Source organism: Lethenteron reissneri, chromosome 27 (assembly GCF_015708825.2).
Source record: "Lethenteron reissneri isolate LAM-NWPU_2019-01 chromosome 27, ASM1570882v1, whole genome shotgun sequence".
Classification (NCBI taxonomy): Eukaryota; Metazoa; Chordata; class Hyperoartia; order Petromyzontiformes; family Petromyzontidae; genus Lethenteron; species Lethenteron reissneri.
In genome coordinates this window covers 1,549,567-1,563,955 of record NC_083805.1, presented here as the reverse complement: position 1 = coordinate 1,563,955, position 14,389 = coordinate 1,549,567, and the positions used below count along the sequence as shown (strand labels likewise).

At 58.9% G+C, this 14,389-nt stretch overlaps 1 protein-coding gene across 1 annotated transcript; it reads right to left on the bottom strand.

The window, feature by feature from the left end:
• Window positions 1-6,311: 6,311 nt before the first annotated feature.
• On the bottom strand, window positions 6,312-14,123 carry LOC133348282 (chromodomain-helicase-DNA-binding protein 1-like). The gene is given in 4 exon segments (XM_061561012.1): window positions 6,312-10,296; window positions 10,298-11,509; window positions 13,795-13,928; window positions 14,052-14,123. Coding segments are annotated over 2 exon segments (3,030 nt in total). The 5' UTR covers window positions 11,504-11,509; window positions 13,795-13,928; window positions 14,052-14,123; the 3' UTR covers window positions 6,312-8,472.
• Window positions 14,124-14,389: the final 266 nt, after the last annotated feature.

The following is a 14,389-nucleotide window of genomic DNA, read 5'->3' as shown; positions in this document are numbered from 1 at the left end:
CCGCCTTTGTCTCCCCAGTGGCGATGTTTACACACCGCACTCGGTACTCATTTGAGGCTGAGTCGACCGAGGGGAGGCCCAGGACCGGTACAGATAATCGTCACCGGTGTTGGCCGTGAGCAGGAATCAAACTCGGTTCGCCGGGTTTGTAGCGCGGCACGCTAACCGCTACACTACCGCTCCCCGCACACATACACTCACACATACATACACACACATACACACATACACACACGTACTCGCACCAATGCGGTACACTCACCCTTACACTAACACGCACAAAGAACAACCACTGCTTACCACACACAGACACATTCTACACACGTAACCACATAAATACACACACAGACACAGACACATTCTACACACGTAACCACATAAACACACACATTCTACACACGTACCCACATAAAGACACGCACACACAGCCACGCTCTACCCACACACGTGAGAACACCCCTACCGACATACGCACATTCAAACATAAACATTCCAACCCACACGCACACATTAACACTCCTCCACACACAAAGATAAAGATCCCCCGTAGAGGCTAAACATACTTTTGGGGCAAGTGCTGTTAGCGAGCACTTATGAAGGTCGGAACGGCACACGAGGGGGTGGGTGGCCAACACAATGCCCGGCCACCTTTTGTCTCCCCAGTGGCGATGTTTGCACACCGTACCCGGCACTCGTTTCAGACCGAGTCGACCTAGGCGAGACCCAGGACCGGTTCAGATAATCGTCACCGGTGTTGACCGTGAACAGGGATTCAAACTCGGGTCGTCGAGTTCGTAGCGCGGTGCGCTAACCACTGCGCCACCGCTCCCCTAATTTCCAACTCACACACACACAGACACCTACATACACAAAGACAAAGATGCCCCCAATAGCCTGCACAGACTGTTGGGGCAAGTGCTGTTAGCGAGTAGCAGCTATGAAGGCCGGCACGGCACACGAGGGGGTGGGTGGCCAGCACCACGCCCGTCCGCCTTTGTCGCCCGAGTGGCGATGTTTTGAGGCTGAGTCTACCTAGAGGAGTCCCAGGACCGGTGCAGAAATCTGTCGCTGATGTTGGCCGTGAGCGGGAATCGAACTCGGGTTGCCGAGTTCGTGACGCAGCGTGCGAACAACTTTCCCTACATAACAGAGGTGTTTTTGGGTTAGATCGCGTAACTACACAGCCAACTAGTAATGGCTGTCACGTAAACAGAACGTGGACAATTCGTCACTAGTACAGCACACCGGTGTGTTGGGGAGCCAAGCCACAACGTTTACAAACTGAGTACGACGTTTCGCCAGTAATCACAACTAGCGTCATCAAATTAATAAAAAAATCCTCTATTATGGATGATACTGGTCGCGAAAGCCTGCTACTAAGTGTTAAACTTACCCTACGATTGCTTAGTTGGAATAACCAACAGCAAACATGACCCCTAACTGACGAGATCAATGTCCACTTGTGCCGCACAGAGACAGCTGCCACCAGGGCTGTCGGGAGGAGGGGTCCCCTAGGCGAAAACAAAACTCACGACAACTGGAACTTTGGATTGATTAGAATGATGATGGCATTAAACCACCACCCCCCCCCCCCCAATATATATACTGATCCTTACAACACTACTCGTCGATTAATCGAACTAATAATCGGTAGAGTAATTCCTTTGATCCAGTAATCGGATATTCGCGTTATTTGTCGAGTCGTTGAACCGATAATCGACAATCAGCTGCTTGAATAATCGAATGGTCCGTGTGATTCGTCGAGCACATCGAACCGATCATCGGTAGCGCGTGATCGGTTATTGGAATAATCGGTTGTCCGTGCTTTCGGTCGATTAATCGAACCGACGCGAATCGGTATCGCGTGATCGGTTACTCGAATACCGGGATAATAGGCCAAGGGTGGAAGCCTCTCGTGGCCCCGCTCGTGAGAGTGCGCGGGGCCCCTTTGAGGAGCGTAAATCAATGCGAACGAGATGCGGTATCGATTTAGCGAAATAACTCAGCGCAGAGATCGGCCCAGACAATCACATTACAGCGAGAGCCGACACGCCGAGGGGGGCGGGGCTGGGCGAGGGGGGCGGGGCTGGAGGGGGGCTCGCCCAGGAGCCCAGACCCCCAGCGTGCCCCGCCCCTCGCGATCACCCCGCCCCCCACACCCCTCTCCTCGGCCCCCCACTCCTCCACCGCCACCACGCAGGGAGGGATTGGAGGGATGGGAAGGGATGAGAGGATGGGAGGGTGGTGGGGAGGGATTAGAGGGATTGGCGATTGGGAGGGAGGGATGGGAGGGAGGGGAGAATGGGAGGGAGGGATGGGAGGGAGGGGAGAATGGAAAGGAGGGGAGGGAGGGAAGGATGGGAGGGAGGGGTGTAATGGGAGGGAGGGGAGAATGGGAGGGAGGGGAGAATGGGAGGGAGGGAGGGGAGAATGGGAGGGAGGGGAGAATGGGAGGGAGGGAGGGGAGAATGGGAGAATGGGAGGGGAGGGGGGGATGGGATGGGAGGTTGCTGTGTTTTATGAACCGTGCGACCCACGCGTCCAGCTGACGCGAGGGCACTGGCGAGTTCGCGTCCCACGAACCCCCAGAGGGTGGCGAGCGGAAACCTCACCACAGCCACTGCCCCCCCCCACCACCACCAAAGGCAAAGATCCCCCGTATAGCCTTTACCAGACTGTTGGGGCAAGTGCTGTCAGCGAGTAGCACCTATGAAAGCCGGAACGGCACACTACGGGGGGGGGGGGGGATGAGCAGCACCACGCCAGGCCGCATTTGTCTCCCCAGCGGCGATGCTTACACACCGCACCAGTTACTCATTCGAGGCTTAGTCGACCTAGGCGAGGCCCAGGACCGGTTCAGATAATCGTCACCGGTGTTGGTGGTCGCCTTGAGCGTGAATCGAACTCGGGTCGCCGGGTTCGAAGCGCAGCGCGCTGACCGCTACACTACCGCTCCCCACTCACCACCATCCCCCCCCCACCCCTCCCCAAAAACGCAGAGGTCATGACCCCCGCCACGTGCGCTCACAAAGAGATCCACAGTTGGAGGCACTGCCCAGTGCGGTTACGCGTTTAGCAGAGAACAGGCAGCAGCAGCATCAGTAACTTCATCAGCAGCAGCAGCAGGAGCTTTGTCACCGTCAGGAGCAACAGCTTCATCATCATTGTCATCATCAGTAGCAGTAGCAGCCGTACGTTCATTAGCGTCAGCAGAACCACCATCAGCAGGAGCTCCATCAGAAGTGGAAATCGCCGCAGTGGTCGTTGCAGCAGCAGCAGCAGCACCCGCACCTCCGATTCGCACGGTGGGCTACGTAGGGTGCGAAAGAAGTTCCACGTGCATCCGTAACAGGAGTAGAAGCATCAGCATCGTGATCGCCAGCAGCAGAAGCAGGAGCACGAAGAGAAGCCGATGTCGTGTCCACGTGGGCGAGCCATCCAGTGCATCACGGCAAGGCCGTAGCCATGGAGTCAACATTGGGGGGGACCAAATCTTCCAGGGGGTCTGGGGGTCCCCCCCCCCAGAAAAAAAATCTAAATTTTAAAACGAATTTCCTGCCTAAAATATAAAACAATTCACTCACACCTAGGATGGACTTTTATTTATTTTTTACAATAATGTTTAATAGTGTATTGTATTACATTGCTCTGTTTTTTTTCTTTTTTTACCTTTTCTTGTTTCATTGTAATGGCAGAGATTAGGGATTAATAAAGTACAACCATAACCACAATCATATAAACAGAAATCTATTTTATAGCAATATATTGGGGGGGCATTTTGAGCACTCGCCCGTTCACTCGCCCACTCACCCGCTTGCCCGCTCACTCACCCGCTCGCCCGCTCACTCGCCTGCTCGCCCACTCACTCGCCTGCTCGCCCACTCACTCGCTCACTCACTCGCCCACTCACTCGCCTGCTCGCCCACTCACTCGCTCACTCACTCGCCCACTCACTCGCCTGCTCGCCCACTCACTCGCTCGCTCACTCGCCCGCTCACTCGCCTGCTCGACGTGATGTGCGCTCTTGCGTGGTGGAGGCCGCGCGAGTCCACGCGGGTACCTCGTGTGAGCGACGACGATGGCGACGACGAGGATGACGAGGACGATGATGACGAGGACGATGACGACGACGAGGATGATGACGAGGATGATGGCGACGATGATGACGAGGATGATGATGACGAGGAGGATGATGATGACGACGAGGATGATGCGTACTGACAATTACCAGTCAATGACCACGCTAATGATAAATCGATATCGGACTACGCTAACGCCGGGCGTAGATACTGATGCTCTACAATTACACAACACGGCGATGATGATGATGATGTTGTTGTTGTTGATAACGCTGCCACTGTTGATGCTGCTGCTGCTGCAGATGCTGATTGTAATGATGATGCGAGATTGATTTAGAGTTCGTCCCTTACAACCATTAACCCGCCGTCTGCCTGCGCCATTCACTCTTCTCGCTCGCTCGCTCAATTAGCAGAGGGGGTGGGGGGGGGACAGCCCCCGGGGAGGGGGGACAGCCCCCCCAGCCCCCCACAACCCCCACCCCCCGGATGTCTCCCAGCACAGATGGCGGACAATAACAGCCGCCACGTGTCACATTGACTCTGCCCGAGCGCCACTCGGAGACACGGGAGAGCGCCCGGGCTGCGCGTCCACGGCCACGGAGACGGAGCGATGGAAGCGGATCGCTCCGTGTGGATTATTACGGCGCTGGTTCGTCGGCTGCTGCGGCGGATAGGGGAGGAGGCCTTCGTCCAGCAGTGGGTCGACCCTGGCTGAGGGAGGATGACGATGACGCCCCAACACACGTGCGGGGCTGAATTTAATCGCGACTGCATTTGACCGAGTTGAGTAAACACTACAGAGATTTTAATCTTACAATGTCAAATGTATATAAAATTAACCCACTTCTTCTTCGCCATCGTCATCACCACCACAACACACACACGCAAACACACACACACGCAAACACACACGCACACACGCAACACACACGCAAACGCACACACAAACGCAAACACACACACACGCAAACACACACACGCACGCAAGCCCCCCTCATTCCACGCACGAGTGTTCTTTTTTCCCGTGCCGGATAACCTCACCCGTTTGGAAACTTGGAAGTCAAACAATGCCTGTGCCTCTTCGCTTAAAAAAACAGTTGCGACGGACAGACGGCACACAAAATCCTTTTGTCCTCCAAAATAAGAGGGGGAGGAGGAGGTGGTTGGGGAGGAGGTGGTGGGGGAGCAGGAGGTGGTGGGGGAGGAGGTAGTGGAGGAGGTGGTGGTGGAGGAGGTAGAGGAGGAGGTGGTGGTGGAGGAGGTAGTGGAGGAGGTGGTGGTGGAGGTAGTGGAGGAGGTAGTGGAGGAGGTGGTGGAGCAGAAGATGGTGGTGGAGGAGGTGGTGGGGGAGGTGGTGGTGGTGGTGGAGGTAGTGGACGAGGTAGTGGAGGAGGAGGTGGTGGTGGAGGAGGTAGTGGAGGAGGTGGTTGGGGAGGAGGTGGTGGGGGAGGAGGTAGTGGAGGAGGTGGTGGTGGAGGAGGTAGTGGAGGAGGTGGTGGTGGAGGTAGTGGAGGAGGTAGTGGAGGAGGTGGTGGGGGAGCAGGAGGTGGTGGTGGAAGAGGTAGTGGAAGAGGAGGTGGTGGTGGAGAAGGTAGTGGAGGAGGTAGTGGAGGTGGTGGTGGAGCAGAAGGAGTGTTGATGTTCTTGTTAATAAAGTTGTACATTTCCATTAAAAATAAAGAGAGGGGGGGACGTCTCCGAACGTCTTCAAATCCGCGGTTGCGCCCTGCGCCGCCCGTCCCCCCCCCACATCTTCAAAGCCACGCTGGCGGGGGCACCTCGAGAACGACAAATCACGCGATGATTTTCCCCTTCGTTGGAATTCCGCGACCTTCCCCTGCGTCAGTGACGCTCGCGCGCGGCGCCACGGATTCGTCGTCGTGCCTCTCCCGCTCCCTCCTCCTCCTCTGTTCGCTCACTCGCCTTCAGTGGCCCTCGTCGTCGCGATCTATCCGCTGCTGGATGGCGGCCTCCTCCTCCTCCCCGCGTCGAGGAGTCATCAATCCCCTGCGCTCCGTCTCCCTCGTCGGAGACCCTCTTGGAAGGGTGCAAACCTCCTCTGGGCTTGGTGTATTAAAGCAGTAGGTACCAAAAAATGTAGTGATCAATAAAGTAGGCGACGTTTCGGGCAATGGCCCTTCTTCATAGCGCATGCAGTAGATCATTTTAGGTGGTCCAAGCAAGACTCAAGAGTAGCATCGTCACGTGCCAGATGTGTACGACTCAAACAGATGTTGTATTCGTATTTATTTACCACTTTGCCGTCCGTGTACTGTAGTGTATTAGCTTTGACAATGAGATTAAAAAACAGAAACATTACTAAAGTACAGTACAAATAGTTAAGAATGTTACTGAGTGTGTGAAATACAAAAGCACAGTCAATTCTGGCGATCGTCAGCAGAATGACGCCAAATGTAAACTGAAATTATCTCACAATCGAGGTTTTTGTTGGGTTAGATCCCGTAAATGTATAAATGTGTCGTTAAAACCCACCACCACCCGACACGGCCAACTAGTAAGGGTTGTCACGTAAACAGAACGTGGCCAATTCGTCACTCGTACAGCACTAACCTGTGTGTTGGAGAGCCAAGCCACAACATTTACAATCCGAGTACGACGTTTCGCCAGTAATTACAACCAGCTTCATCAGGTGACAGCCAAATGATTTCACCCGTTGCGAGTGGCGGGCGATAGGTTCATGAGCTAAGTGCCAATGTCGAGGTCTGGCTGCTGCTGCTGCTATCAGGATGACGAGAGGGCTTCAGCAGGGAGAGAGTTCGCGTGGTGCCGCTGTTCCTCCTGCGTTGAGGGTGCGTAGACCACAGTGGTGTTGACTGCGTGGGCCAAAGTGTGGGTGGCTTGGCCACAATCTCACTCCTGTGCCTCGTCTTTAATGCATCTCGACGGGTCTCCATGTATCTCTCGCAATCTATGTATCTCTATGAGCCTGAATTTATCTAAATGGCTTTCTATGCACCTCTATGGGTCTATATGATATCTAAGTGCAGCTCTAGGCAATTACAAATCTCATCTTCCTTTCACAAGCTAATTCGCTTACTTGCCGCACGCACCGGATGATTGGTAATCACAGCACGGGGGAGGGGTAAGGGGTCAACACAACCACCAAGCTACCTGGGAGCTCGAGGGGGCTCAACTCGCTCACACGGAACAAGACGCCGCCGCGTCCACGCAGGGGGTCTACACCAGGGACAGCTTTCTTTTGAGCCGAGTCTCGGTGTTCGACCAGAGGACGCCCAAAGGCCTCTGGTCAAACACCACCTTTTGGCGTCTCTGGTGTGGACCAATCAGTTTCAAGGACAATGCCCATATATTATCAGAGTATGTTTTTGTTTGCATTCTGACCACAAGTATTGTGGTTAATGCAGACATGATTTCGTTTAAAAGGTTTCAGTTTGGTGTTCTAACATTTTAAACACTTATTTTTTTGCCAGCAAAAAGGGGAAAACCTATTCTTATATTTTGGTACAGCAAAGGAGCTCCCATGATGACAGAGGAGTCCCTGTAATTAGATTCGTCGCTTATATTAGCTTAAGTCCTGCTGTGAGAATTAAAACAAATTCAATCTATTTTGGCATTCGATCCTCTGCATGGGGCATGAAAAAGGTTTGCTGCCGAGCGTGGCTTCGAGAGGCCGACTGCAGTCAGCTCAGAAGTAGTTCTATCACGTCGTCTTCCGCGGGGGGGGGGGGGGGGGCGTTCTCTGACACAGGGTGATGCACCGCTGGCTGCCCCCTTCTGAATGTCAAATAAAATATCTTCGGCTATCGACGCGAGGTCTGACCAGCACATTGATGGTGGGGAGGGGGAGGAGGTTAACAGCAAAAACGATCCATGGCGCCTGTGTTCAGGTCACACCGCGTGTCGCTCGGCACGATGTCCGCCGTTTCGCTCCAAGGGCCGGGAGCTTTTATAAATAAACTGTAACGCTGAACTACTTTTTATTCTACCAGCTAAGGCCCCCAGAGCTGTGTAGCTCTTTTTCAGAAGCGACGTGGCTATCACAAATCATAGCTTCACGAATTAGCTTATCAGGTGGAAATGTATTGCAGCCGAATACTCGAAACGCGTGATGTTGATTCTAAATGTGGAGAGAAAATCCAAAAGACCCGGAGAAAAATCTACGAGACCACGGGGAGAGAGAGACACGTAAACTTCCAAATGTACAGCAGGCGTCAGGGACAGGATCGAACCCACGACCTCCTGTGTACCAGGCGAGGTAGTTAACATCTCGCCACCCCCTCAGGAATGGAAGGGAACGTCGTGCCGAACAACGCGCGGCACGACCAGAAGACCCATCGCGAGAGCTGCGCGGCGCGACCGCAGAAACACCGTCACGCAGCGCGAGTGGCGGCAGCGGCCGCAGCCGCCGCGTTTAAACGTCAACGACGAACGGAGCGCAGGGCAGCTTCTCGCGAGCGGAGAAGCAGGCCCGGAGCCACGCGGCCGTCACCACGGTGAGGTCGGGCCGCCGGCGCACCGCCTCCCGCAGCGTCTCGGCGTCGCCGGAGCCGGGCTCCCGCCCCGCCGTCACCAGGTGCGTGGTGTCGGCGTCCACGCCGGCGCTCACGTCGCCGTCGAACGTGACGAGGTAGCGGGCGAGGCGCGCCACCTCTGCCTCGGGGAGCCCGAGGAAGCGCGCGCGCACCCCCGACATGAAGTCCGGGAACCCCAGCGACCAGGAGTCCGACTGCCCCGTCGGTGAACCGGCCGCGTTCGGGTCGCCGGGACCGGCCGCGAGAGACGGTGACGACGACGACGACAGAGGAGGAGGACGGGTCAACGAGGAGGAGGATGAGGAAGAGGATGGAGAGAGGGCGGCAGCTGAAGCCGGTTTGATGCAGGCGGACACGCTGGGGCCCGGCTTGTGGGTCGCCGCGGATTGCGCCGCCGTTTGGGCGGAGGCCACAGAGGTCGTGGAGGCCGCGGATGAGGCGAAGGCTGCGGGTTTGGGCGTGGAGGAAGGCCGGGCGGCGGACGCAGCAGCCCCTTGGCGAGTCCTCCTCGGGTGGTAGTAGATGTACGTGGGAACGCCGCGCGACACCAGGTGCTTGCGGACGAGCCTCTCCGTGGCATACCAGTTGAAGCCCGGCGTCGCGTGCCCGATCCTCGGCAGGTGGACGCCGGCGCGGAGCCTGCGTGCCGCTCGCCGCACGCGCCTGAGGCCCGTCTCCAGGGCCGCCAGCGAGATCCCCGACAGGACGTTGTTCGGGTCGCGGCTCTGGGCCACGACGAGGGCCAGCGTGTCGACGCCGCCGGCGCGGCTCACGCGGTCGTCCACGGGAATGAGGTGCGCGTCCCCGAGCGCCAGGTCTCCCATCTTGCCGGCGCGCGCGTAGTGGCGCTTGGGCTGCGTCGACCTCTTGTCGAGCGCGGAAAAGAGGCCCCCGTGGCCCCAGCGGCCCGAGTTGTCCACGCAGTGCACCACGATGGCATTGCGCCCCGCGGGGGCGTCGGGCAGCGTCACGTCGCCCAGGACGTAGCGGATCTGCCCCCCCTCCCCCTCTTCGTCCTCCTCCTCGTCCGAAGCGCCACCCTCGACGTCTTCGTCGCTTCCGCTTGCGTCGTCCGACGCGGCGCCCTCCCCGCGCAGCGCCACGTTGAGCGACTCGTAGCCGGCCTCCTTCCAGAGCGCCAGCTTCTTGCGCTGACGCTCCACGTCCATGCGGGCCCTCTTCGCGGCCAGGGCGCGGTCGCGCTCCCTGTCCAGCTGCCGGCGCCGCTCCTTCCTCTTGGCTCGCTCTTCCTCCGTGAGCGGCAACCGCTCGCGCCGGACAGGCAGGGCCAGCGCCGCCGAACTCTGCGACGAACCCCCGGCGCCGCCCGCCCGGCTGTTCATATCCTGACGCAGCAGCGACAGGGCGGTGAGGTCGGACGAGCTGGCGGGCGCCCTCAAGTAATCCGCGCTCTCCAGAATGCGCCGGTCATCTTCCGTCTGCCGACGGAGCGCGCCCCTCCGCGGAGGAGCGTCCACGCCTTCCGCGGGCGGCTCCTTGATCACCCAGCACCCGTCGCGGCTCTCTCCCAGAATGGCCTGTAGGTCCATCTCCACGGAGGAGCCCTCGTCCGACTCCATCAGCGTCCCGAGGCCGGCCAGCAGGATTTCCGACAACTGCTTCGGAGACTCGTCCTTCATGTCGTTGGAATCGCTGTCCTCCCTCATCTGCGCCGTCACGGCGTGCGTGAGCCGCAGCTTGGCCTCCTGCCCGCCGGTATATCACCTCCTCCACGGTGCTGCGCCCGATGAGCCGGATCACCTTCACCGGCCGCGTCTGCCCGATGCGGTGGGCCCGTGCGGCCGCCTGCGCGTCGTTCTGCGGGTTGAAGTCGCTGTCCACGAAGACGACCGTGTCGGCGGCCGTGAGGTTCAGGCCGACGCCGCCGGCGCGCGTGCTCAGCAGGAAGACGAAGATGTCCTTCTGGCCGAACGACTTGATGGCCAGGTGTCGCTCCTCGCCGCGCACGGAGCCGTCCAGGCGCTCGTAGCTGTAGCCGCGAAACTCGAGGAAGTCCTGCAGGATGTCGAGCATGCGCGTCATCTGCGAGAAGATGAGCGCGCGGTGGCCCTCGCGGCGCAGCAGCGCCAGGATGCGGTCGAGCGCCAGCAGCTTGCCGCTGGCGCTCACCAGGTGCTCGCCCTCCACGAAGGGCTCGGGTTCGGCGCCGTTGAACAGGTAGGGGTGGTCGACGCACTTGCGCAGCTGCATGAGGATGTTCATGAGCCTGACGCGCGCGCCCGTCGTGGGGTCCTCCAGGGCGTCGAGGTCGCGCGACAGGATGGCGCGGTAGTACTGCTTCTGCAGCGCCGACACGCCGTGGTAGAGCACCAGCTCCGTCTTCGCGGGCAGCTCGGCCGCCACCTCCGTCTTGAGGCGGCGCAGCACGAAGGGGCCCAGGAGGTCGCCCAGCTCCGAGGCGCGCTCGGGGTCGCTGCCGACGCCCGCGAAGCGCTGCACGAAGGCCCGCAGGCCCTCGGGCGCGAAGGTGCCCGCCGACACGAAGCTGAGCAGGGAGTAGAGCTCCGCCAGGTTGTTCTGGACGGGCGTGCCCGTGAGCAGGACGCGCTGCCCGATGTCGAACTCGAGCAGCGCCTGATGCAGCAGCGAGCTCTGCGACTTGAGGCGGTGGCCCTCGTCCACCACCAGGACGGACCACGGCAGGCTGCCGAGGAAGGCCGCGTCCTTGAGGCACAGCTCGTAGGTGGTGAGCAGGATGTGGAATCCTCCCGATTTGATCTTCTCCTGCAGCTTGCCCCGTTTCTCGATGTCCCCCAAGTACACGATTATGGAGATCTCCTCATCCTCCTCCTCCTGCTGCTTCCCCTCGTTGTCGTCGTCATCGTCGCCACCTCCCCCCTCCTCCTCCTCCTCGTCGTGGCGGCCTGCCCGCTGGCACATCCTCTTCATCTCGTCCTGCCAGTTGTGCGTCACGGAGAGCGGCGCGAGGATGAGGAACGGGCGGTCGACGCGGTCGCGACGCACGAGTGACAGCAGGAAGGCGATGGTCTGGCACGTCTTGCCCAGCCCCATCTCGTCCGCCAGGATGGCCCCGTGCTGCCCCTCGCGGCAGCGCCTCAGCCACTCGACCCCCTCCAGCTGGTACCCTCGCAGCACGAGGCCCCCCCGCGTGCAGGAGCCGCGATGCTGCTGCTGCTCGCCCAGTGATGGGGCCGACATCTCTCTCGTGTCTCTCCTCGTGTCTCTCCTCGTGCCTCTCTCTCGTGTCCCTCTCTCCGGGGCCCACTCGCTTCTCGTGTCGTGATGCTGCTGCTCCGTCTCTCTCTCGATCGCTCACATTGCCGTGTCTGCCTCGCTCGACCCCGCGTCTCGCTCCACGTCTCTCTCAGCGTCTGTTTCCCCGTGTGTCTCTCACAGTGTCTCTCTCACCCCGTGTGTCTCTCCCCGTGTCTCTCTCTCACAGTGTCTCTCTCACAGTGTCTCTCTCCCCGTCTCTCTCTCACCCCGTGTGTCTCTCCCCGTGTCTCTCCCGTGTCTCTCTCCCCGTGTCTCTCTCACAGTGTCTCTCTCCCCGTGTCTCTCTCACAGTGTCTCTCTCCCCGTGTCTCTCTCACCGTGTCTCTCCCCGTGTGTCTCTCTCACCGTGTCTCTCTCACCGTGTCTCTCTCCCCGTGTCTCTCTCTCACCGTGTCTCTCTCACCGTGTCTCTCCCCGTGTCTCTCCCCGTGTCTCTCTCTCGCCGTGTCTCTCTCTCACCGTGTCTCTCTCTCTCACCGTGTCTCTCTCCCCGTGTCTCTCTCCCCGCGTGTGTCTCTCCCCGTGTCTCTCTCTCTCTCCCCGTGTGTCTCTCACCGTGTCTCTCTCTCCCCGTGTCTCTCCCCGAGTCTCTCTCCCAGTGTGTCTCTCCCCGTGTCTCTCTCCCACCGTGTGTCTCTCTCCCCGTGTCTCTCTCCCACCGTGTGTCTCTCTCCCCGTGTCTCTCCCCGTACACAAAACACGGAAATGGCAGCACGCGCGTCACGTGACCGCTGGGCCGCGAGTGCGCGGTGACGTCACGACGCCGGCCGCGTTGGCGACGTCACCGCGCGACCGGTCGCGCGCAACGAGTCGCCGCTCGACTGATGGTCGCTCTGCGCGGCAGGGGTCGCGAAACGTCGACCAGGCTCGTGCCTCGCAGCAACGGGGGCCGGGGGGGGGGGGGCCTGGGTTCTGTTCCCGGCTGGGCTCCCCCCCCCCTGGTTCTGCATGGGGGTTCCCCCGGGTTAACGCGAAGTGATTCAACTCCAGCAGAGAGTGGCTCTTCATCCTGGGGGTGCGAGATGCCCTCTCTGAGAACCAAAGGGCTGCAAGCTGCAGCGAAGGTCAAGAACCACTGAACTGCAGCATTTAGATGTGTGTTTACGAGGTGCAAGCCCCCCCCCCCCCCCCCCCACTGAGCTGTACAGCTCGCACAGATGACAGCTCAACGAAGTTGGCTCATCACGTGGGAATTTAGAGCGGCAGACACATGCTCTAAACGCGTGGTGATGTTGATGTTTAACGTGGAGGGTAAAACATCGGAGAGAAGTTCACGCGACCACGGAGAGAAAGAGAGATAGAGACGCAATCTCCAAATGTGCAGCAGTAGGCGTCAGGGTCAGGATCGAACCCACGTTCCTCCCATAGCGAGAAAAACAGAGCAACACACGAAGCTTTGTTTTGCATACAAAAAAACAATGGCCAAATGTACAGCCATTTATCATCAACACACTGCCTCCCCATGGCTTTCGGACACGGGGAGGTTGGGGAAGTCGCTTTCATCCAGCAGTGGATTGACCATGGCTGATGATTACTCCGACGACGATGATGATGATCATCATCATCATGCGTTATGGCGCTCTGCCGCAGATGTGGCAGCTTCAGTCAATATTATCCCATCAAATAATGTGGACGTCAAGTTTTGAGTGATGTCACTTGGCTGTAAATGTGCCTCTCCTTATCTCGATTGTTGACCCGCCTATCGCTCTGTTTGCTCCGGGCAGCCGAGCCAAAGAGTCAAACACTCCAACTGCGTTCCGACCGGGAGTAAGGAGAACTCAACACTATTGAGGGTCATTTGAGGTCGGGTTCGAGGTGAACTGAGCCGCGTAGAGGTGGGGGGGACACACACGTGGTGGGTGGGGTGGGGGGGGACACACACGTGGTGGGTGGGGTGGTGAGACACGTGGTGGGTGGGGGGGGCGATCCGGTCCGGGCCTCACACAGAAGAAGGCCGGCTCCACAGCAGCTCCGTGGTTGTTGTTGTTGATGATCGTGATTGTTGTTGTTGTCGTTAACGACTGAGAGGGCCCCAGGTGGCATCCAGTCCCGAACCTCCCGGTTACGATTTGTTGATCTGAGAGGTGGGGGGGGGGGGGGGTAAATGAGCGGTGGCGCAGTGGTTAGCGCACCGCGCTATGAAATGAACCCGCACACCTGAGCTCGAATACCGCCCACGGCTCTCCATCGCTCACCGCACCTGCCCGGCGTGTTGAATCGTTGGTCCGTCGGCCCACACCGGCGTGTGGAGGGAGGCCTTCGTCCGGCCTTGTCGAGCAGTGGATTCACAAAGCACTGCAATTGAGCAATCATCATCAGTCATCATCTATCCACTGCTGGATAGAGAACTTCCCAAGCCGCCGGCGCGTCTCGCGCGCGTCTCCGTGGATGTGAAATTGCGAGCACTCGCCGCTGAGTGGCGGTGATGTCACCGCCCCGCAGTGCTTGTGCCAGGCTAGGTGCACGGCAGGGCACGTAACGTGGCCTCGCGGTGCACCGAGTCTGGGACAACCCAGCAACAGGGCGGGGAGGAGCCGA